The sequence below is a fragment of the Pristis pectinata genome, chromosome 19 (assembly GCF_009764475.1).
Source record: "Pristis pectinata isolate sPriPec2 chromosome 19, sPriPec2.1.pri, whole genome shotgun sequence".
NCBI lineage: Eukaryota > Metazoa > Chordata > Chondrichthyes > Rhinopristiformes > Pristidae > Pristis > Pristis pectinata.
Genome location: NC_067423.1, coordinates 13,181,069 through 13,205,591, shown reverse-complemented (window position 1 = coordinate 13,205,591; position 24,523 = coordinate 13,181,069). Strand labels below are relative to the sequence as shown.

General features: G+C 41.0%; 1 protein-coding gene across 1 annotated transcript in view; it reads right to left on the bottom strand.

The window, feature by feature from the left end:
• The window catches only part of exoc4 (exocyst complex component 4), a 374,968-nt gene that overhangs the window by 73,666 nt on the left and 276,779 nt on the right, over positions 1 to 24,523 (bottom strand). Inside the window, 1 exon segment of the mRNA XM_052034230.1 lies at positions 2,566 to 2,702. Coding sequence (XP_051890190.1) covers positions 2,566 to 2,702 — 137 coding nt within the window.

Sequence of the window (24,523 nt, the reverse complement as noted above, 5' to 3'; positions counted from 1 at the left end):
AACAACAACCTTGCACTCAACATCAGCAAGACCAAGGAACTGATTGTGGACTTCAGGAAGGGGAAGTCGGGAGAAGACACGCCAGTCCTCATTGAGGGGTCAGTGGTGGAAAGGTGAGCAGCTTCAAGTTCTTGGGCGTCTTAGAGGATCTATCCTGGGCCCAACACACTGATGCAATCATGAAGAAAGCACGCCAGCGGCTCTACCTTGTTTGGCGTTTGAGGAGATTTGGTGTGTCACTAAAGACTCTTACAAATTTCTATAGATGTATGGGGGAGAGCGTTCTGACTGGTTGCATCACTACCTGGTATGGAGGCTCCGATAAACATGATCGCAAGAGGCTGCGGAGAGTTATAGACTTAACCATCCATTACGGGCACAACACCACCTCCCCACCCCCCCCCCCACCCCCATCAAGGACATCTTCAAGAGACAGTACTTCAAGAAGATGGCATCCATCATTAATGATCCTCACCATCCGGGAAATGCCCTCTTTTTGTTAGTATCATCAGGGAGGAGGTACAGGAGCCTGAAGACCTAAACTCAATGATTCAGGAACAGCTTCTTACCCTCCACCATCAGATTTCTGAATGATCCATGAACACTATCTCATTATTCCTTTTTTTTGCGCTATTTATTTATTTTTGTAATATATAGATGTTTATGTCTTTGCACTGTACTGCTGCCGCAAAATAAACACATTTCACATCATATGTCAGTGATAATAAATCTGATTCTGATTCTTGAACCTGGTGGTGTGGGACTTCAGGCTTCTGTACCTCCTGCCCGACGGTAGCTGCAAAAAGATGGCATGGCCCGGAAGGTGGGACCATAATATTATTAAATTCAAAAGTCTGATGCAAGGACATATACTTGTCCCTTTATATATGGCAGAACTAATTTCTTCTCTCTCTCTCTCTCTCTCCCTCTCCACTTTTTAAAATTATTCTATCTGATCAGTCTTGTGTGTTTTTGATGCCATTCATTACAATACTGTGGAGATATGGTTACCATATAGAGTGATTTTTGTATATTTTCTGTCTTATGGATAAAATCTGCTTAAGTACACCTGTAAAAATGGAATCCATTTCTTACCCAGGAGTGGCCTGTACTCTCACACCTTTTTACGCAACAGTAATTGCAGCCAGTGACGTTAGCTACCATTTTAAAAGAAAATGGACTGAGCAGACGTGCTCCAGGCCTATATCATCACACTGTTGAACCAAACCAACAAGCAATTGTGAGAGAAGATATAAAAAATATATTTCAAAAAAAGATTAGAAGTTTTGTGAGAACAGCATCACGCCAACTTCCTTGGATTTATTTTCCATCATATGTTTTCATCGTCATATCTCTGTTTTCTGTTTTTGGATGACACGAAGGTTGGGGGTGTTGTGGATAGTTTGGAGGGCTGTCAGAGGTTACAGAGAGACATAGATAGGATGCAGAGTTGGGCTGAGAAGTGGCAGATGCAGTTCAACCCAGATAAGTGTGAAGTGGTTCATTTTGGTAGGTCAAATATGTTGGCGGAATATAGTATTAATGGTAGGACTCTTGGCAGTGTGGAAGATCAGAGGGCTCTTGGGGTCCGAGTCCATAGGACGCTCAAAGCGGCTGCACAGGTTGACTCTGTGTTTAAGAAGGCATATGGTGTATTGTCCTTCATCAATTGGGGAATTGAATTTAGGAGCCGTGAGGTATTGTTGCAGCTATATAGGTCCCTGGTCAGACCCCACTTGGGGTATTGTGCTCAGTTCTGGTCGCCTCACTACAGGAAAGATGTGGAAGCCATAGAGAGGGTGCAGAGGAGATTTACAAGGATGCTGCCTGGAATGCGGAGCATGCCTTATGAAAGCAGGTTGAGGGAACTCGGCCTTTTCTCCCTGAAGAGATGGAGGATGAGGGGAGACCTGATAGAGGTGTATAAGATGATGAGAGGTATTGATAGGGTAGATAGTCAGAGGCTTTTCCCCAGGGCTGAATTGGTGGCCACAAGAGGACATAGGTTTAAGGTGCTGGGGAGTAGATATAGAGGAGATGTCAGGGGTAAGTTTTTTACTCAGAGAGTGGTGAGTGCATGGAATGGGCTGCCGGAAACAGTGGTGGAGGCGGATACGATAGGGTCTTTCAAGAGACTGTTAGATAGGTACATGGAGCTGAGTAAAATAGAGGGCTATGGGTAAGCCTAGTAATTTCTAGGGTAGGGACGTGTTCGGCACAGCTTTGTGGGCTGAAGGGCCTGAATTGTGCTGTAGTTTTTCTATGTTCTATGTTCTTTCTGGAGAAACAACTGATTTTTTGTTTGAACAGCACATCACTTCCTAAGCAACAATGAAGGAATGAGGTAAATTGTTGCAAAATGTCAAATGGTATAGAACTGTACAACTGTTCAAGAAGACCTAAATGTTCAGTGTTTTGAGGTCCCATCAGTCTGAGGCAGATACACAGCAGGGAAGTGTTAATCAGTGAAATTCAAAAAAGCAGGAAATTGTGCAGGTAACAACATGAAAGTGGGAACAAAATGATAGGATTAGGGTCAGTTTCATTTGCAGTATTGGTCATTACCTGTAGGCAAGGGTACACGTGTCCTTGTACTCCTGTAGTTTCACACACACCATGTTCAGGAATTGGTCAGAGTATGCACTCAGGTCATGCATCAGGTTCACCAGATCCTGCATCGATTTTTCCACCACCACAGTGCTCTACAGGGACAAAGCAGTAAAACCTTGTTAACCAGCATATTATTCAAGGGGAACGATGCAATAAATAACATATATTTCAAGAAGAAGCATATTTAAAAATAGAAGAGTTGTCATCCAAATCCTTGTACCGAGATAGTCTGTCATACGATCAGTGCTAGATATTCAGCAGTCTCACTGTGACAAGCCGAAATGCCAAGATGGAGTAGGTCAACACATCCCCATTATTTTCTTCTTAGCCTAGACTTTAGTTCTCCACAACTCACAATTGCAGAGTCGAGAACACAAGCTCTCTACATTGTGAATCATGGATACAAGTTGTTATTCACTACTCCATGGCAGAGTGAGATTTCCATAGTTCCTTACGACATAGGAAGCTGTTCAGCTCATGAATTCAATGCCGGCTCTCACAGCAATCGAGAAAGCTCATCAATCCCAACTTATTCCTCATTTATTTCCCTACAATTTATTCTCTTACCGTCTCCACCCCACTCCCCCTTCACCTTACCCCCACCCCTCTCAGATTCACCCACCAGCCACCTATAGAAACCTAACAACCCAAACATATGAGAGCAAACCAGAGCCCCTGGGCAAAACCCACATGGTCAAAGGGAGAACATGCAAAGTCCACACAAACAATACCAGAGTTCAAAATTGAACCTGGGCTGTTGGAACTGTGAGATGGTTGCACTACCTATAGTGTCACTGTGCCACCCAAGAGTCTGATTTCTGTGCTATTTATGAAGTGTTTATGAAGTTACAACTTCAAAAAGATCTTTAATAAACACAAAAACAAAAAAAAATTGTCTTGAATTGTAAGACAGACATAATTATTCATGTAATATCACATACATAAAATAATTAAATGTATTTTGAGTATTTTTGTATTTTACTCCATAAACTAAAAAGACACAGTTGTTGGCTGTTTTATTTACTATTTATGTCAGTTATTAAATAATTTTGATAGAAAATTAATATAAGAATTCTCTTTCAGTATCATTTCATGAAGAAAAAACATTCAATGTGAAATAGAAATTCACACCTGTTATCTTTATCCCATTCTGATCCTATAGTTGATTCTACAACTGGACAGGAAGATCTCAGCGATACAATTTGTTTGCACAAAGAAAGCTGATCAGCCCTTTGAAGTACATCTACTCAGAGTATATAGTTCACTATCTTAGAGCATATATCTATCTCCTTAATTATTTCAGTACTTTTGCCTCCAATATACAGTCTGGAAATCCATCTTTTTTATCAGTCTGTGTGATGAGTAACTGTGATAAATCAGACCTTGAGTTGCTTTTTGTTAGCTTTAACTGGTGTGTCCTTGCTTGACTTCTGTATAGTACACCGTAAAGTACATCATGTACTGAACCTAAGGTTTTTCAGTAACTGATCTAAGTTATTAGTGTATAAATGTTATGGTATACTTAACTGTTTATATTTCATGGCAAAGTACAAACACTGGCATTGAAACTAAAAGGTGAGAGTCAGTTATTTTCCTACAAAACTTTTTCCAAATGCCCATTTTACTTCATTCCAGCCAATTTCTTTGGGTAACCTTCCTCTAATAGGCTGGGAAACACTGGGATTAATGATATTCTGCCACTGAAGTTAAATTTGTAATATTTATTCACAGACAGTGATTACCAAATCTAAAACCCCAACCAGTGATCTTGGTATAAACTGGAAACAGGAGATGCTGGGCGGCAACAGCAGGAAATTGTCAAAAAACATCTGGTTATCAGACTGGTGTTTGATTGCTGTGCTACTTAGTTACTCATGAGTATGCAACCACTCAACTATGATCGCTTCTCCTCTAGTGAATTTAGTCTGCTAAAATAAAAGTTGTGAAAGCTCTGCCTGTTATGCTATGATACAAAAGGATGCTGATCACTTAATGAACACTTGCTTTCACAATGGAGTATCATGGAATGGTCTGAGCAATGAACCATTTCCACAGAGGATAGGAGAAAATGAGAAACCAATTTATCCTGTACTTCAAGTATCTCAACTCCAAACCTTGGACAGAAGAGACAATATAAACTAGAGGGCACCATTCCAAACCATTCCATCCCATTCCATAGGAACACACTAATCCAGGCTTATATGTGCATTGTTTGTTGAAGATAGATTGAGAAAGTGGTTAAAATGCATACAGGATCTTGGGCTTCATTAAAAAGATACATAGAATACAAGATCCACGACATCACGCTCAAGCACTGATTAGGCCACAATTGAAGTTCTGAGCACCACAATTTAAAAAAGATGCAAAGGCTTTAGAAGGGGGTTAGATGAGATTTAATAAAATGGATTCCAGGGATAAAGACTTTAGTTATGTGAAAATGTGGATTGTTTTCCATGGAATGGAGGAAGTTGTGAAGGGCTTTGGGGAATTAGAGAGGAGATGTTTCCATTGGCAAAGGGCAAAGATCCAGGGGACGGATTGAAGGTGATTGGCAAAAGAATCAAAAGTAGCATGAGGAATTTTTTTATGCAGTGAATAGTTCAGGTGTGGGCTAGTAGCGGAAGGGATTCAATTGCAACATATAGAAAGGAACTGGATTAGTCTTTGAAAGGAAAGAATTTGCAGGGCTGTGGGATAGGGTGTGGGATGGGTGGGTCAAATGACCTCCTTCTGTACTGTAACTATTCTGTGATTCATTGATGAGATTCACCTGTCCACTTTGTAGAGGGACAAGTGTTATACCAGAAAAAAAGCTTTAATTTATATAATGTCTCTCAACCATGCCAAAACACTTTGCAGTCAAGGATTTACAACTGAAGTATAATCACAGTTGTAGGAAATAATGCAATAAATATGCACATAGTAATCTTCCACAACACGTGATTGTTGCCAGCCAATTTGCTTTTGGCCTGTTGGTGAAAGAGAAGAAGAAAAAGACTTAATATTGGCCAGAATACTTTGCATAACTTCCCTACTTTTCTTTTATATATACCAGAGAAAACAGGTTGACATCTTGTCTGACAGAGAGCTCTGCACTCATCTGGTACTGTATTGAAAGTTCTGTGCTCAAGTCCCTTATGTGGAACATGAACTCATCACCTTCTGAGTGAAACATGGGAATGCTTCCAACTGAGCCACGGAGAGAGGGGAAAAGCAAGACTTACATGTTAATTGTCCAAGTACCACAGGAAGATGAAATTATGAAACTGTTGGATTTTTGGACATAGAGAGCATATTTTAACTTGTGAGGGGAATCTAAAAGCATAAGACCCATAAACGTGAAACTTGCTGCTAAATGGAGCTACATGCCAAGTTGAATAAGATGGATGAACATATGAGGAAGGTAGATATATATATACATGAGGGAGAAAGGAATAGAAAGAAATGCTGATAAATAGGAGGAAGTTTGTGTGGATGATAAACTACCACAGGCTAGATGGGCTGAACAGCCTGCTTCTGTTCTGTAAATTCCATGCATATTTTTTTGTTTCAGTGAAACTATTACACACAGCAAGCAGCCAGCTGCAACTTAACTAAAGAGAAAGAAAAATAATATTTTTGCTTTTTCTTCAGGAAGCTGTGGATTCAACTGAACTACCGGATTAGCATGTGCACAGTAATTCAATCAAGTTGCTTTTGAGAGTTACTCTTACATATTGAAAAGATAACAGGTTCCACTGATCAATATCTTATTAATTTTGCATGCACATTTGTGTAATGAAAACTGCAGCAACTGAGCACACAATCTAGGAACACCAGTATAAATGGCAGTGGATCCTGCAGGTGCTGACTTTCAGTAAAATTCTTTTTTATTGCTGCACCTTTCAGGCACCACTGGATAAAAGTTGCAAGGTTTTGCCTAATGTACCATAATTTGCAATGCAACCTACAAGATGCTCATCAACCAGCAGGCATACCCTATTGTGAGGCGGGAAGAAAAGCTCTATATTTTTGAGATGCTGCACATGTAGATGTTTTCACGTATATTTTATAGATACATTGGCTATTCAGTTTACCTGTTGACAGATGGAAAAGATGAAATGTTTGCTTGGTCTTAATTACAGTGGAGGTAACTGACCTTGCCCTCTTTGGCCATCTGCATTCTTCTAAATCTACAGTGATAGGTTTTTAAAACATTATTCATTTCCCTCCCAGCTCTGACAGGGCTTATTCAGCAGTGGCTACCACTGACCCATGATGGGCACTATTCATTAAGGACTGGCCACAAATATATCAATCAATCTGTCAGTAAAGAAAGTCCACATCCAAGTCAGTGTCTCTGAGGGGAGCAGCAATCCGTACTGATTTGTTCCACTTCATGAGGTTTCACCTGTCTGCAGTACTGTACACAGTGCAATAATCCATTACTATGACAGGACCCCAACTGGTCCCAGTGCTTGATGCAGTACACTTCTGTTGCTACCACCAGCCCATCCCCCGACCACCATATACTATACAGAAACAAATATTGATTCTCGATCAGCTGTAAACAGCATGGGGCAGAAACGATTGATAAAACAAAAATGGCTGCAACAGCACAGAAAGTAAATACAACAGATTTAATTTGAAGAGCGCTGATGAGCATATGACTCAATTAAGTGAGCAGAACTTGAACTACATCCTATCTGTCCTCAACATATTCATTCCAGTCAAGTCCACAGCCAACAAGTTTAAGGGAGACGGCTGAGTTTTCACATAATTCCAATGTGGGTAAACTTTTATTTCAGGGATTTTTAAAAAAAATAAGTGAATTATTTCAGAATGCTACTTCATATTAGAGATCTGCTGAGGTGTAACATTAATACCTGACCCAAATTGAATTCAAGCACAGCCAACTTGAACTCAGCCCAGACTAAGGACTTAAAATTTTTTTGATACTTGATCCAAGTTGAACCAACATGTATAGTCAGATCCTGTTAGGCTCAAGTGAGGTAAGTCAGGCTCTATTTAAGTTACTGAGTTGTCTGGTCAGATCCTGCTGGAGTATATACACAGGACTTGGACCTATTTAAGATTGACCTTGTATTAGAACTGGCCAGTTCTGACACAAACGAGAAAGAGTGGTTATCTGAAGCTGTTGAATGCAATATTGAATCCAACAGGTGTGACGGTGGTGCCTCGAAGTGGAACAAATCAGAGATACTGGATTGGGATTCCTCTATTGATACTTCTTCCAACTTAGTGGAGAATCAAATGCAGAATGGGAAACTGCATTATGGAACTGCTCTGTTCAGTTTGCAAGGAGAACCCTGAACTTCCATCTGCCTGTCAAATTAATTCTCCATCTCACTCCCTCTCTGTCTTTGGCCTTCTACACTGTTCCAATGACTGCTCAATTTAAGGCCAAGGAACAGGACTTTATCAATGAGCAGATCATTTGCTGAATTCAACAATTTCAGATAACCAGCCAATTCTGCTGTGTTAGAAATGGTCAATTCTCATGTCATCTGAAGTCAGTTCTTCCCTCTATACATATATTATTTGACCTGCTGAATATGGTTTGGTTTCTCTGCTCCGTCCTCACTCATCTTCCTCTACTTGAAAACACCTCCAGACAGGTCACTTATAATTAACAAGCCTTCACCAGTGTCTTAGATATGGAGTCAGTGCTTTTCTCAGGCAGCATTTGCATAATTTGGATTCTTTTAGCCTCCACTCTATCATAGTGATTCCCCTTGTTCTCTCCATCTCTCCCTTTTCCCTGCAACTTAAGAAAGGCGTTTTCCAGTTCTGATGAAAGGTTACCAACTTGAAACATTAGCTCTGTTTTAGATGCACTTTCTCTTTTAATTTCTACTTCACATCTCTTTCTTTGTCTTAGCCCTCAGTGAGGCAACCTGTTATCCTACTTCTGAAGGAGCAGACCACAGCGTAAAGCTGTCCAGTCTGCTCTCACTCCTGCACTTACCCACAGGACCTTCTGGATGGGTCAGGTTCCTGCATGGTTGCCATTGGCTGGCAATGATGGACAAAGATTAACACTGATACACTGGCTAAATCTCTGAACCTAAACAACTGGACCCGGTGAAACATTGACAGATGGTTAATTCACATCTCCAGGAAAAATTGGTTGTCAGAGCTCTTTGAATGCTTGCAAATACTGTAAAAAAACACGGATAATCAATGATAAATTAATCATACTACTGAAAATGTAAAAATGAAAAATTTAAAAATAAATACAACTCTCAAAACATTTAAAAGCAACTATTTTTTTTAGTTCAGTTAATTAAAAAAATGTAAGTAACTTGAAATTTGCCTATATCCCTTGGACCAATTACTATCCATTGAAATAAAGTTGGTGAACCTGCACCAAGACTGATCTGGCACACATTCAGTCTCCGAATTTCCCTCTATAATTGTGGGAAATTTCAGGAAATGGGTGATATGCCACTGGATTCCATGAGCAATCCAACATCTGAGCGCAGTTGAAATGACAGCATATTTATTTTTTATTGTTACAAAATAAAATTTATTCATCATAAAAAAAATAGACAAGAATAAACAGTGCAAAACCTTTACATTCATGTACAATTCATTCAGCTGTGTTAACTTATTTTTTAAAACCCATAGCACCGTTGCCAATCATGTGGCTCCCTGGGGTGATATCCCAATACAATATTTAAGGGGCTTCCCACCCGACCCAGCCCCTCCATGTCCGGTAGCAGAAGAACACTAGACTATGGTCCTTCCCCACCGAGCCCTTGCATTGGTCACATTAAGCTTCAGTACGTCCCTCAGCATGTATTCCTGCAGCCTGGACTGTGCCAGTCAGTAGCATTCCCCTACAAACATCTCCCAGTGCTGGGAGACCAACAAGTTTTGGGCAGACCAAAGGGCGTTTTTCACTGAGTTGATGATCTTCCAGCAGCAGTTGATGTCCATCTGTGTGTGTGTCCCTGGGAACAGCCCGTAGATCAAGAGTCCTCTGTTACACAGCTGCTGGGGATGAACCATGATAAGGAACCTTGCATCTTTCTCCACACCCTCTTTGCAAATCCACAGCCCACAAAGACCATCTCATCCCAGGTGCAGCGAGTGTTGGAAATGATGTTCCGACCATGCAGGAAGGATCTGACTGGGAGGGCCCTCTCACTGTCAGCCAAGCGAGGTCTTGGTGCTTGTGGTGAGGCTTCTGGCTATGAGGCATTCTGCCAGATGGTCTGGATAGTCTGCTCAGGGAACCACCCCACAGTATCCATCAAGTCCTTGTACTGCAGTATCTGCAGGGTGTTCCATGCTGACCACTGCCTGATGGACTTGTGGTCAAAGGTGTTGGTCTGGAAGAACTTTTCCACACACAAGTAGTGTGGTAACATCCAGATGACTTGGACATTGCATGGAAATGGGGTCAGGCCCATCCTTCACAACACCAGGGACAGGTAGAACCTTGGCACATAGTAATACTTGGGAGCTCGAGGTGGTTGGGCTGTCCTCACCCCTCCTGGTCTCGGACTCTGCTGGGGCCTCTGTGCTGGTAGAGGGTGCGTCAGTATTCCTCATGGTGCTGTTGGTGCCAGCTCCCCCACATTGCCTGTGTGTAGGCGCAGGCATGTTTTGGGCAGGCCTTGTAGAAATGGCCTGCTTCCCCGCACAGGTAGCATTTGCTTTCCCGACAATCCTTGGTCTGGTGGCCCTCCTGCTTGCAGTTCTTGCAGATCACTGCAATGCACTGGGCCACCATGTGTCCGGGTTTGTTGCAGTTGCAACATATCCTGGGTTGTCCTGTATACACCATATATCCATGGTTCCCTCCAATGGCAAACACTGAGGGGGCGGGGGAGAGGTGGATGATGAATCCATTTGTGTTGACTCTCAGCTTGACTTTAACCTGGCACTTGCTGGTCCAGATCCCAAATAGGTCCTTGATGTTCACGCAGCTTCTTGCTCCCTTGACGTAGCAAGCCAAGAAGCCATGGGCACATGTGGGTTAAACATGTGCACTGTTATCACATGCTCCTTCTGGGTGGGTGAAAGGGTGGTAAAGAGTGGCTGTGCCTTCAGCAGCAACAGCGGAGCTTCATTCCCCTTCCCCTGAAAGTCCTGCAGCATCTTCTGCCATACCACCGGGTACTTGAAGGTAACGTCAAAGTAACCATTACCTGTGAAGTCCTGGATGCAGTAGATGTCCTTGGCTCAAATATGCAGGTTTCCATCAAGACCTATCTGATGAAGAGGTCCTGTGTGAAAGGGTTCCCCTCACTCGGATCGTTCCCTGTCACCCTGATAGTACTGTGAATCCCTCCTCCCTAGGTGCTCGTCGCTGCCGCCATCCTGATAGAGCCTGATGTAGCAAGTTGTGTGCTGGAAGGAGGTGTTAGACTGGTTTTCCAATCAGCATTAGGATCCACCCCTGCGTCAGTTGGCTAAGCTCTCATCAGGCAGTCACTTGATTGCGAAGAGTCCTCGTTGTCTTTCTTCTTCATTGTCGGTGTCCACAGAGATCCACCAGGAATCAGTCCCCGCAGATCCTACACTTGAACTTAGCCAACAGCCCGAGAAGTGATATGGGATCTCTCAAGAAATTCAAGACTTCCCTGCTTACGTGACTATTTCTCAAAAGTGTTTCAGACTGTCAGTCTGGCTCTCCCTTCAAACTAATTGTGTACCACTGGATTGATAGTATGTAGATACATGATGGGCTGAATGTTCTCATTCTCTGCTGTATGATTCTAATCTGGGAACACGAGCAAGGGTTACTGCTGCAAAGGTGAGGCAATATCCATCCAGGAATAGCTAGAGATTCTTTATACTTCACCTCAGCACAAGGAACTCATTTTATATTCATCTTTTAGTGGGTTTAGCAGCTGGATAATTTATTAAAGAAAAAAGCTGACTGGATAATGTCATGGTGCAGTCTGGAAGCAGCAGTGTGTGGCCTTCACAAATCAACTACTTGTGCTATATGAGACAGAGTATTAGCTCCTTGGCCTTGAGCAGTTTAGCTTCTCAGCCAAATACTGGGAAGAGGGTAAAAATGTCCAGCTTTTTGTTTTTTTGCACAGTATCTTTGACGTCTCACACATTGCATCTGCTCAGGAAGCAGCACATTCAGTTGGTATTGGCAGAGCAAGGCTTAGGACGTTCAAAGACTCATGGATTTACCGAGAGATAAAGCATGGAAACAGGCCCTTTGGTCCATCAAGCCCATGCAGACCACCAACCACCTGTTTACACTAATCCTATATTAATCCCAATATTCTCACAAACGCCCTCCAAATTCTTCCACTCACCAATACACGAGGAGCAATTTACAGTTGACAATTAACCTACTAACCCGCATGTCTTTGGGAAGTGGGAGGAAACCAGAGCACCTTGGGGAAATCCAGGCAGTCACAGGGAGAATGTGCAAACTCCACCGTTACCAGGATTGAACCTGGGTCTCTGGCACTGTGAGGCAAATGCTCTACTAGTTGTGCCACCATGCCACCCCACCTTCCAGCAGATTTAGTTTTTTTTAAAAACTTAATGGGCAACATCATCCAACTGCCTTTCACCAGCTATTTGGTTTACTTATGGCTGCAAAGCATTTTGTTGATTCACCTCTCACCATCATTGCCGAACTCCTGACGGAAAATGTTAGATTATCTGGGAGAGGCGGTAGATGTTGTGTATTTAGACCTTCAAAAGGCCTTTGACAAGGTGCCGCATAAGAGACTGATTATTAAGGTGAGAGGTCACGGAATTACAGGTAGGATAACAGAATGGGTGGAGAATTGTCTGGTTGGCAGGAAGCAAAGGGTGGGAATAAAAGGATCTTGTTCTGGTTGGCTACCAGTTACTAGTGGTGTTCCGCAGGGGTCGGTGTTGGGGCTGCTTCTTTTTACCTTGTACATTAACGATTTGGATGATGGAGTAAATGGTTTGTGGCTAAGTTTGTGAATGACACCAAGATAGGTGGAGGAGCAGAGAGTATCGAGGAGACAGGAAGGTTGCAGAGAGACCTAAATAGTTTAGGAGAATGGGCAAAGAAATGGCAGATGAGATTCAGTGTTGAGAAATGTGCAGTTGTACACTTTGGAAACAGAAATAAAAGGGCAGATTATTATCTACAAGGAGAGAAAATTCAAAGTACGGAAGTACAAAGGGACTTGGGGGTACTCGTGCAGAATACCTTAAAGGTTAACCGCCAGGTTGGATCGATGGTAAAGAAAGCGAATGCTATGTTGGCATTCATTTCAAGGGCTATAGTGTATAAAAGTAAGGAAGTGATGATGAGGCTCTACGGGGCACTGGTGAGGCCTCATTTGGAATACTGTGCACAGTTTTGGGCCCCATATCTTAGGAAAGATGTGCTGATGTTGGAGAGGGTTCATAGGAGATTTACGAGGATGATTCCTGGAATGAAAGGGCTTACGTATGATAAGCATTTGTTGGCTCTTGGACTGTACTCACTGGAGTACAGAAGAATGAGAGGGGACCTCATCGAGACATTTAAAATGTTGAAAGCACTGGACAGAGTAGATGTGGTCAAGCTGTTTCCCTTGATGGGTGAGTCCAGGACCAGAGTGCACAATCTTAGAATTAGCGGGTACAGGTTTAAAACAGAGATGAGGAGAAATTTCTTTAGCCAGAGGGTGGTAAATTTGTGGAATTCCTTGCCACGTACAGTAGTGGAGGCCAGATCATTGGAGGCGTTTAAGGAAGAGATAGATAGATATCTAAATAGTCGGGGTATCAAGGAATATGGGGATAAGGCCGGAAATTGGGGTTAGAATAGTTTTTTTTGTCCACCCCTCCCCACCAAAATTTCTCATTCCTTTTTCTTTTTTTCCCTTTTCTTTGGAGCAAACTCGATGGGCTGAATGGCCTACTTCTGCTCCCTTGTCTTGTGATCTTGTGATGTAGATGTCATTAACCCTTGCTATAGACCACATGAATGGTCTTTCTGAATGCTTATCATGTAATTCTGAGGGTTAATTACATGCAGGAATCTGGGAGAACATGGGGGGGAGGGTTGGGATTTTTTTTAATTTTTAGTTTCAGTAAAGCAAAGCTGGCATTTTTTTTAAAGGTAGTCAAGTGCTATTTGATTTTAAGAACAAATTGGCAGGTGGGAGTGATATAGGTGAGCAAAGAATGTCTAAATTAGACAGAAACACAGGGATTAAATACGACTTCCAAAATAAGTGACTGCTGAGACAATAAAAGTTGACACAAGTCAACAGCATCACAGAGTACACCACAGAATGTGTTAAGTGAATTTAATAAGGGCACAGAAGAAAAAAAGATCAACCAGTTCACAACTGAGACAGTCAGTCCTTGTGGGAAATGTGCTAGGCTGATGCAGAAGGTTCATGCAACTGATGACGTACTGGCATCTGGGGAAATCAGAAGGTCAGCACTTCAGCAATTGGCATGCTACTCGGAGCCAACTGACCAGAAACATTGTTAAGTTCCAACAACTATCATTGTAACTGTCAGGCAGTGGGTCTGATTGTTTGGCCCACTGCTTTAAAAGATAATTCTGCACATGCAGCACACGCATATTTGTGCAATCCAATGTTATGGGTTTGTTTTGGGAGGCAGACTAAATTAAGGTTGGCCAAACTCTATTAAATAAACATAGGACATTACATGGTGCTCAGCCCTGACCTAGATCAACCTTAATGAGAAAGGATGTCCAGTAATACTCCACCTTCCTCTCCCTGAAGTAGTGTCTGAATTTGTTTCTTGTCACCGTGTACTATGTTACATCCTTACTGTGCAATGCCATGTATGCATAAAACCACAAAGTATCATAGAAATAATGCAGAACGTAGAGCATTGAAACAGGTCACTTGGATAAACACCAATCCACATTGGTGTTTATCCTCCACACAAGTTGTTGGAGACACAAGAGATTCTGCAGATGCTGGAATCTGGAGTGAGACACTCAAAATGCTGGAGGAACTCAGCAGGTCAGGCAGCATCTATGGAGGGAAATAAACAGTCAAACGTTTCGGGTCATGACCGTTCAGGACTGATGAAAGATCTTGACCGGAAACCTCAACTGTTTACTTCCCTCCATAGATGCTGCCTGACCTGCTGAGTTCCTCCAGCATTTTGTGTTTGTTACACATGTTGTTGACCTTGTTCAAGAGACCAAATAATTGCACAGCACAGCACTATAAATATCCAGAAAACAAAAACATAAGTTTCTAAAAACTCTCCTTTTGGGACATTGAAGTCTCCAGACAGCTCTATCAATCCTTATGCAGGAGAAGGTTGTTCTTGTTTAATCAATAGGAGTAACACCTAAAGAAAAGCTTGCTCCTATGAAGGTATCTCACCTCCATGGGCATAATAACATCAAAAGTAAAGATGGGATGTCAAGCTCAACCTAATACTGCACTAATTAGTAACTTAAGTGAACACTTAATGTCAAGGACATTATATAGTCTTAATAACGGATTTATAATGTCAAAGACATTATATAAATGCAAGTTGTTGGTGTAAGCAAATAATTTTCAAACATAAACTTCTTTTCATCAAACCATATGTACAGTATATATCATAACGCAGTCAAAAAGAGAGCTAGACCACCAATTTCCAAGCTTCAGTCAAATGTACTACTGAGCTGGGACCTGGTATGATGGTTATCAGTTTTTCCTCCTTCCTTTGCAGCAAGTAGGATGACACCTGGCTTGATACTGCTCCTTTTCACCATAGAATATATTGATTCACACTGACAGCCCCCACCTTAAAGAATCCTGGTTTATACTACTATTTCCTACCTTGGTGAAACTTGTTTTGTACTTGCCATCTCTTAGCTTGGAGAACAGAGCTTAATACCAGCATTTCCCACCTACCTTGCAGGTCCTTCCCCCTTGTTTTGTACTTGCTATTTTCTACCTCAAAGTATTTTGTCTCTTAGCCATCTCCAACTTTGGAGCAATGTGCATTGTATTTGCCATCACTCACCTTGAAGTACCTTGCTTCAAAAGCAGGCCTCTCCCATCTGGAATGGTTGCTTCCCACATGTCACCTCCTGCCATGGTACATTTTGCTTCCATGAAGCATGAACCAGAAAGATGACCAGATACCTCACTTGAATCATACATTCCAACTCTGTACACCACAAGGGGTTTGTTTCCATGGCTGTTTTATGTCATTAAGGTGATAATTAACTGGTGTATCCTAAGAAGAATTGTTCTTTATTCACTCCCCTTGCAAAATAAGAGGTGCTTCTTTGCAATTTTTAGATTGTACAGGTTTGAATGCCTGATATTCCTCCAATAGCTGTTTTAGAATATTATATATCACAAATATTGCTGTGGCTGCCTTAAGCTTTCAGCAGTGTAACTGAGATTAATGTCCCAACAATGAAGCGGGTAGTATAACAGCAATTAAATATAAATTGCTGTCCACAGAGCACCTTAATCATAAGCCATAGCAGTTTTAACACATGCCACAAAGGTGTTGGATACTTTGAATGTACAGCTCTAAACATTCCCTGTGCACCACATAAACTGGCAAAAGGAACTGAATTGAAACTTGCACCTAATCAAAACACACACAGCAGCAAGATGTCACTCTTGAAGAAATATCTCTCTTTTGATTGTATCGAAGATGGCTAAATTCTAGGAATAGCTGGTTCAAGAAAGATGGAGAACAAATTGTTGGGGCAGCGAAGGAATGAGGAGTAGGTGGGGCTGGAGGGGACGGTGAAGCATGAATGAGGTGTGAAACCCAACATGGTTTACCAATGCCATTGAGGATTCATGTTTACATAAGCCCCTTTAAAACATCGCAAACCGCTTAATAAGTAGGTAATAAATTTTGGAGTTGTTATTATTTTGTAGGATCCAATTTGAACACAGAACAGTCCTACAACAACCAGAGGAATTATAACCAGTTGGATACTTTGAATGTACAGCTCTAAACATTCCCTGTTCCCAATTTTAGGGAAGTAGATTAAGGAAATAAATAATATTCAAGATGCTGGGAGAGGTGCACTTCCACAGAAACACTGCATCACCATTCACCACATAAGTACACAGGATTTCATTTTAATATACCAAATATTTATGTTTTTATATTATGCTCAAAAAATGAATGAAGCACAGAAAGAAAATAGCATTGACTTTAAATTTCCTTAAAATTAAAAGGGGTAATCAATAGTACATGTGTCAACAAATGAATTTTCAGTGTGGGCATGTGACTTCACACTGTGAGGGATAAACTCATTGATCCAGAAATAAATCCACAGATGAAAACTGAATCTAATTTTTCCCCAAATTACACAAGATAACTATTCAGAACAGCATACACCAGAATTTCCCTGGTTGCATCTAAAAATTTAAACCCAACACAAAGTTTATAGTCTCCCGAGTGGTAGTGACCCCCCCCCCCCCCCCAGCCTCCTCTGTGTTTTGGAGACAGCAAGCACCTCAGTAACAGAGAAGTATTGACAATACTGCCTCTAATATTTTCCAAACTTGCTGGAAAGACAGGCGGACCAATGTTAGCACCTTTCTCAGGCCAACACACTCAGCATCAAGACACAGATAAAACTCTGTCAGGTCCAGGTGGTGGACCACATTGTTGTATGTCTGACACCAAACTGCCGAAAAATATCCTCTATTTTAATCTACCAAGTGACTTTGTAGGGGGGGGGGGGGGTGGGCTGAGAAATTGCTTCAAGGATCTTCCCAAAGATTCCTTAAAAAGTGCACCAGCACTAACGCTCGGGAGTCTCTGGCCCAAGTCTTTGAAACTGGAGGAAAGCATTTAGGAAAACATTGAGCATATTGGGCATCTTGATGAAGCATGGGGAACGCGTGCAAATAGTCGAAGCAGAGGGAAAAGCATTCATCAGCTCAGGTCACCAAACTGTCCTTTCAAATATCACCTGCCCCAAATACTCTGGGTCTGCAACTCTCACAAAGGGCTCAACTGTTGGCTTAAGATCATAGAATTTAAGTGGTTGCAGATTATCCTTAACCTTGAAAAATCACGAAAGAAGTGTGGCAGAACCAAGACCCTTGGGCTTTGGAACCAGAGAAAAATTACAACAAAAACTTTACTTCTGCTTGTCATCAATAAACTGCTGTTGAAAATTCATCTAAGTGCATGCAAGTGAGGTTTGCTATAACTGAATATTAATATATTTAATATCCTTAATCTCATATCCTTTGGAGAGATTGCAGAGAGCTGCAAGTGCCTATGGTATACTTTTCCCTAAAATAATCCTCAAGAGTGGAGTGGAGAAAATTAGAGGGCAGAAAATATTTTGGGATTGGATCACAATGATAGCAGTACGACAGAGAGCCTTTTGTTTAGTCATGGGCATATTTTTAATGAACTGTTGGATGCTTCATGAGCAATAAAGGTCTCCACGCCGTGCCAAAAAAGTGCAAGAAACTGAAGATTGATGTTGTGTGGTTAAAAACTGTAGGGATAGCCTGGATAGGATGAGATTTCAGGTTCACAGGAGTTAATGAAATGGGTCAAATGTTTTTCCATTAATTCTCATTGACTTGGATTTTAGCTGAAAGGAGCAGGTGAAAATGCTTAACCTTTCCCAGCTTGCAGAACCTAGCACTTGTACAGATTTATTTTTAAATACAACAGCCATTGCTGCAATCATGCCAGTGTATCCCTCTCCATTTCCATATAACTGGGACCAATCCTTCTTCGTTATTTGATTACACACTCAATAATTGGATACTGCTGACTGAAGATAGCACAGCTTTACAATTTAAGGGTGTGGATGCTGTCATGAAACTGCCAGACCGCAACATGGGTCTTGCATGTTCACCGGAATCCTGAGATTAGATCACAGACCATAAATCACTGGGAGCATCCAGCATAATTGATACAGGCCATGTGTATTTCTCTCTGGATTGCTGGTTGTCTCTGGTAGAGAGCAATGAAATATTGCCATCAATGTTATTACAATATTGTGAGGTAGAACCTTTAGTTAGTTTCAGGTTGTGAAGGAAGGAAAGGAAGGAGTTGGTCACTAGCAATGCTGAATCATATTTTGCACAATTTTTTCATTTACAATTACTGCACTAGGAAATATGTAACTGAACTTGACAATGGTTTACAATAAAGGCAATGAAATTATTGTGTTAGTTGAGGGAGGAACACTGGCCAAGAAATTGGGATTAATTCCTTCAACGGCACCTTGGGAATTCTAACATTGGAACATGTTTCTTGTTTCACCTAAAGGATTGGGTGAAACATGTTCACACTTTTATTTCATTAATTTTGTGGAAATTGTGCTATGTGTAAATATTATTAAGTATAAACCATTGCCTAATCTAGTTGCATATGAATAGTTCCCAGTACAGTAGTTAATTGCATGTAAAATATTCTGTGAAATGCTATTAGTGACAATCTCCTTCTTCTCACTTCCTTTCCTTCCTTCACAACATGAAAATACCTCTAAGATCCAAAGGATAGCTTCTCAGCACTGAAGTGCAATGAAGTATTTTGGAGATTCACTACCTGCCATGCTATTACATATATTTAAATTAATTTCAATAAAATTTCTTCCCTTTGCAGACTTTGAGCTATGCATCTTGAACTTTGATATGGAGATCAGTTACATGTCATAGATATCATTATGGTTTGCATTATCTGAAGTGTGCAATCAGCCACACTGAGGTTGGTCTGCAGTATATCTCACAGTAGGACCCTTGCTAATTTTCCTATTTTCTTGGTTAGATGTTAAATCAGCACCCAAGACTTGAGAATAAAAGTTATTTTGACCCAGGTTTCCACCAGGTGGCACTACACACTACTTGTACAGTTTAGGATAGTTTTTTTTAAATTAACCACATTTTTTTCTACAAAGGAATTTGGGTGGCGTTGTGGGAAAATAATTTAAGGGATAAGAAATGGAATATTCTTACATTTTTGGCATTAAACCCTGCCAGATTAGGAACAGATACAATTAGAATAAAAGTCCTTTCAAATGCATTTCAACAAACCTCCAACCCCAGATGAACAAGTTCCAAAGGATGATTAAAGTCTGCAAAGCAGGGGAAAAACTCTCCTCTGCTTTTAGTCATCACAAAAGAAAATGGCTGTTATTGTTGGAGGCCAAACCTTCAAAACTGTAGGAGATGATAATATGTTTCCTATGCCTAAACATCTTCAGCTACTTCATCAATGACCTTCTCTCCACTACAGGGTCTGATGTGGAAATATTTTCTCTTGATTGTACAATATTCAATTCCATGAGCAATCTTCATAAACTGAAGCAGTCTGTCCCAGAACGTAACAAGTCCCGGACATCAGTAAGGCTTGGACTAACAAGAAAGAAGAAGTATTTGCATATGACTGTCTCTGATAAGAGAGAGAAACATTGCATCCCTTTAAAATTCGAAACATTACCATCACCAGATCTTCACAATCAACATTCTCATCAGAAACATAATTGGATCAATCAAATAAATGCTGTAGCCAGAAGAGCAAATACGAGGATGATTTTTCTGCAGTGTGCGGCTCACTTCTTTACTTTCCAATGTGTTCACACTATCCGTAAGACATATCAGCAATCTGATTGAATACAGTCCACATACCTAAAAGAGTGCAACTCCAACAGCATTCAAGAAGATCTGCACCTGCTTGATCAGCACTTATCCACCACCCTCAACTTTACCCCTACCACTGGAAATATTTAGAACATCTTGTAGCAACACAGCAAGGCTTCTTTGACTGCAACTCATAAATCTCTGATTTTTATCATCTGGGACAAGAGCAGCAGGTGTAGTGGAAAACTGGCACCTCCAAGTCACACATCATCCTAACTTGGAAACGCATTGCCATTCCTTCATTAACACTGGGTCGAAATCAAGATCAGCACTCTGTGATCACATGGACTGCACCAGTTCATGAAGGGATCTCAATGTTGTCTTCACAAGGGAATGAAATACTGATAATAATTATTGTCCACACCAGCAGTACCCATACCTTGTTGATCAAGAAGTGCAAGCTGATGTTTATGTTGCATCATGCCACTAATTTCAATGAACTATCTGCAAATGCAGTTATTTACTAAATGGATGAAATACACTAATGTGATATTTCTAATTCCTGTATTGAAAACAGATGCCAATTTATCGTTCATTGGTCCTGAATTCTGTCCAGTTTTATGACAGGCAGTCACTCACACTGACCCAGATATTAGTTGAAACTTTCAAAATTCTTACACTCAACCATTACCAATCTCAGATGGGATTGCAGATCTGAATGCAGCCCAGATCTGTTTACAGAAATGCACTGCTCCAAAATGGAGCAATGACTATCTGGTCCATGCACCCCAATATATTTGGAAATAATACAATTTTTGCCATCAAAACTCCATTCTTGGCTTGGTTTACTCCTCCAAGATATGGATTAATCTTTTCTGGTACTTGATGCAGGGTCGCCTCTATACGTTGCCATTAGATTTTCATGCATATGTAATAACTTAAAATCAAGAAAATGTTGAATTAACGAAATTATAATCATTCTTTAAACAGCAACTCCATCCTGTTAAGTGTAAGCCAAACACAAAGTCACCCTCTGACATAAGGCATTTTTCTGAAAATAGAAACCAGTCATTTTGACATCATATTCTTTCTTATGAACTTTCCTGATTCCCTTCCTTGGTCCAACTGAAAATACAAATCTTGGAAGATCAGTGGCAGCAACATGAAGAAATATTATAAATGCAGATCATCTTGAAGGTGCAGAGCCAGTTTCAAGTGATTCAAACCATGCTGTGTAAGAATGCCTTGTAATGGCAATTTGTGTGATCTATTATCCAAACTTTTTTTTTCACTGGTGGTTGATATCATCTGGGTCCAAAACTTCAGCAACTTTGAAATGGAATATTACAAAAGACTGCCATGTGCTTAACTGGAACTTGAAAAGTTTTATTTCTAATCAACTGCTTTGTGTGAGATTATGCAAAAATATTGAAGAACAAAAACAGAAATTTTGTCAATGGGATACTAAAAATACAGGCAACATCAGAGACTTTATTAGCAGTATTGTAAAGGGGAAAGAAGGTTAAGGAAACACTGTAAAAGAAAGCATGCCATAAGAGAGAAAGTGTAGATAGTTTGAACTATGGAGTACAGGAGGTATCATGGGAAGGCATACAGTATGAAAGCATAGAAGATGTTGTGAACTATCATTGAGGGGTGGGGTGGTCTGTGTTATGGTGGACAATTTGGAAGGGCTCATGATACATGTAATTGACATTGGTCGACTTTTTGAGTGACTGATGAATCCTGTCTGTAAATACATCCCCGGACTATCACCCTACTCTAATGAACGTAAGAAAATAGGAGGAGGCGTAGATCTCTCAGTCTCTCAAGCCAACCCTGCCATTCAATATGATCACTGCCAATCATCTCCAGGCCTAATCTCCCTTCTGAGTCAGCTCCCTTTAGCTCTCAATTTCCTGATTTTTCAAAAAAATCATTTTTTTTCCTCTTTCAATACTCCCAATTATAGAAACTCAACACTCTGTGTGAGAAGTTCCTACATACCTCAGTTTTAAATGACTACCCTTATTCTTGTAACCTTATCCACTCATTCAAGATTCTCCTACCAATGGAAGCATCTCAACATTTATCCTGCCATATCCCCTCAAGATCTGATACATTTCAATATGATTACTCGTCATTCATGTTAACTAAAAGAATATAGATCTAATTTCTTTAGCTGTCTATAGTCTCAGTGGTGGTCACCCACTCATTCACTTCTCTGTTACAATCTCCATTGACTGACATTGCAATCTATGATTCAAATAACCACCCTAAATCATGGAATTTGACAATTGTAGTTGACTTATTATTTGCAGTATTGTGGAATGCCTGAAGAATGGAGAGTCTGCAGTGGGGGAAGATCCCTGTAGAAGGCTCTCAGTTCAGGAGGGACCACAGAAAGTGCAAACACTATCATGGTGAAATATGATTGATCTTTATAAATCAGATTCCTTAATTCGTACAAGGAAAGAACTCAGGTAAATTTTCTCCTAGCCAGCCATTAACAGAGAGCAGATTGTATAATATTATCCTCTTCCACATGAATGGAAATCTGCCACAGTTTGCTTTCACTTTAGGGACATGTAGATGAGCTCTGTTGCCACCTCTGGCAATATGAACTAATCTCAGTGATTGAGTTTCTTGTTCCGTAATTATGAATTGAATTGATGGAGTACTTTGCCCAGTGACACCATCTGCAAAGTAGTCACGGGAAGGAAAGCTGAAAGTCAATCGTAAAATTAAAGGATATACTTGCCAAATTGATTTGTGGAACTATATCTATAAAAATTGCATTGTAGAGATGCCAAAACAAACTCAAATACCAACACCACCACCGTGAATTTTTCTTAATATTTTGTGCCTTGTTTGACCAAAGTTCCAAATGGTGGGCTGGTCCAGAAGGTTAGATCACGAGGTCCAGAGTGAGCTAGACAATTGAATACAAAATTGGCTTGGTGGAAGGAGGCAATGGGTGGTAGTGGAGAGTTGTTTTTCAGACTGGAGGTGTGTGACCAGTGGTGTGCTGCAGGGATTGGTGTTGGGTCCACTGTTGTTTGTCATAGATATTAATGATTTAAATGAAAATGTAGGCAGTATGATTGGTAAGTTTAGGGAAAACTCCAAAATCTGTGTTGTGGTGGACAGTGAAGAAGGTTGTCTGAGGTTACAACAGGATTTAGATTAACTGGGCAAGTGGGCCAAGGAATGGCAGATGGAATTTAACTCAGACAAGTGCAAAGTGATGCATTTGGGAAGGTAAACCAGGGCAGGGCATATATAGTAAAAGACAGGGCCCCTGGGGAGTGTTGCAGACATAGGGGTACAAGTACATAGTTCCCTGAAAGTGGCAACGCAGGTTGACAAGGTGGTGAAGAAGGCATATGGCATGCTTGCCTTCATTGGAGGGCACTAGGTACAAGAGTTGGGATGTCATGTTAAAGCTGCACAAGATGTTGGTGAGACAACATCTGGAATATTGTGTGAAGTTCTGGTTGCCATGCTATAGGAAGGATGTGATTAAGCTAGAGAGGGTGCAGAAAAGATTCACAAGGATGCTGTCAAGACTGGAGGACTTGAGGAGAGACTGGATAGGCTGGGACTGTTTTCCCTGGAGCGAAGGATGCTGAGGGGTGACCTTATAGAAGTTTATAAAATCATGAGGGGCATAGATAAGGTGGATAGCCAGTGTCTTTTTCCAAGGGTAGGTGAGTTTAATACTAGAGGGCATAGGTTTAAGATGAGAGAGGAAATATTTAAACGGGATCTGGGAGGCAAGTTTTTCCACACAGAGGGTGGTGGGTATATGGAACAAGCTGCCAGAGGAAGTGGCAGAGGTGGGTAAAATTACATTGCTTAAAAGTTATTTGGACAGGTATGTGGATGAGAAAGGTTAAGAGAGATATTGGATAAACACAGGCAAATGGGTCTAACTCCAGAAGACACCTTGGTTGGCATGGACGAGTTGGGCAGAAGGGCCTGTTTCCATGCTGTACAACGCTATGACTCTGAAGTGTTTTACTGTCAATAAGTGATCAGTGTAGAACAGAAGCCATAATGTCATACCAAGGGAACAGAAGTTCCACACTGTGCAAGGAACAAAGCAAGGACGAGTAAAAGTTGTCAAAAAGTGCTCAATTCACTTGACAACAACAGTTGTGTATGCCCCTGTTGGAAATGTTACCTCCTACAAGAAGTCTATGGTCATATTCTAGAACTGCTCCATAAACCAAGGAGCGGTATCATTATATATTGGTAAGCAAAGGATCATCCCACACATCCTCAATGAGACCCAATGGCCTTCACGCTAGAAAGTGAAAATAGTTCATACAAAAATATTGTGGAAAAATGGATCTCTCTCCACCTAAACTGCTGTTGAGGCTGGA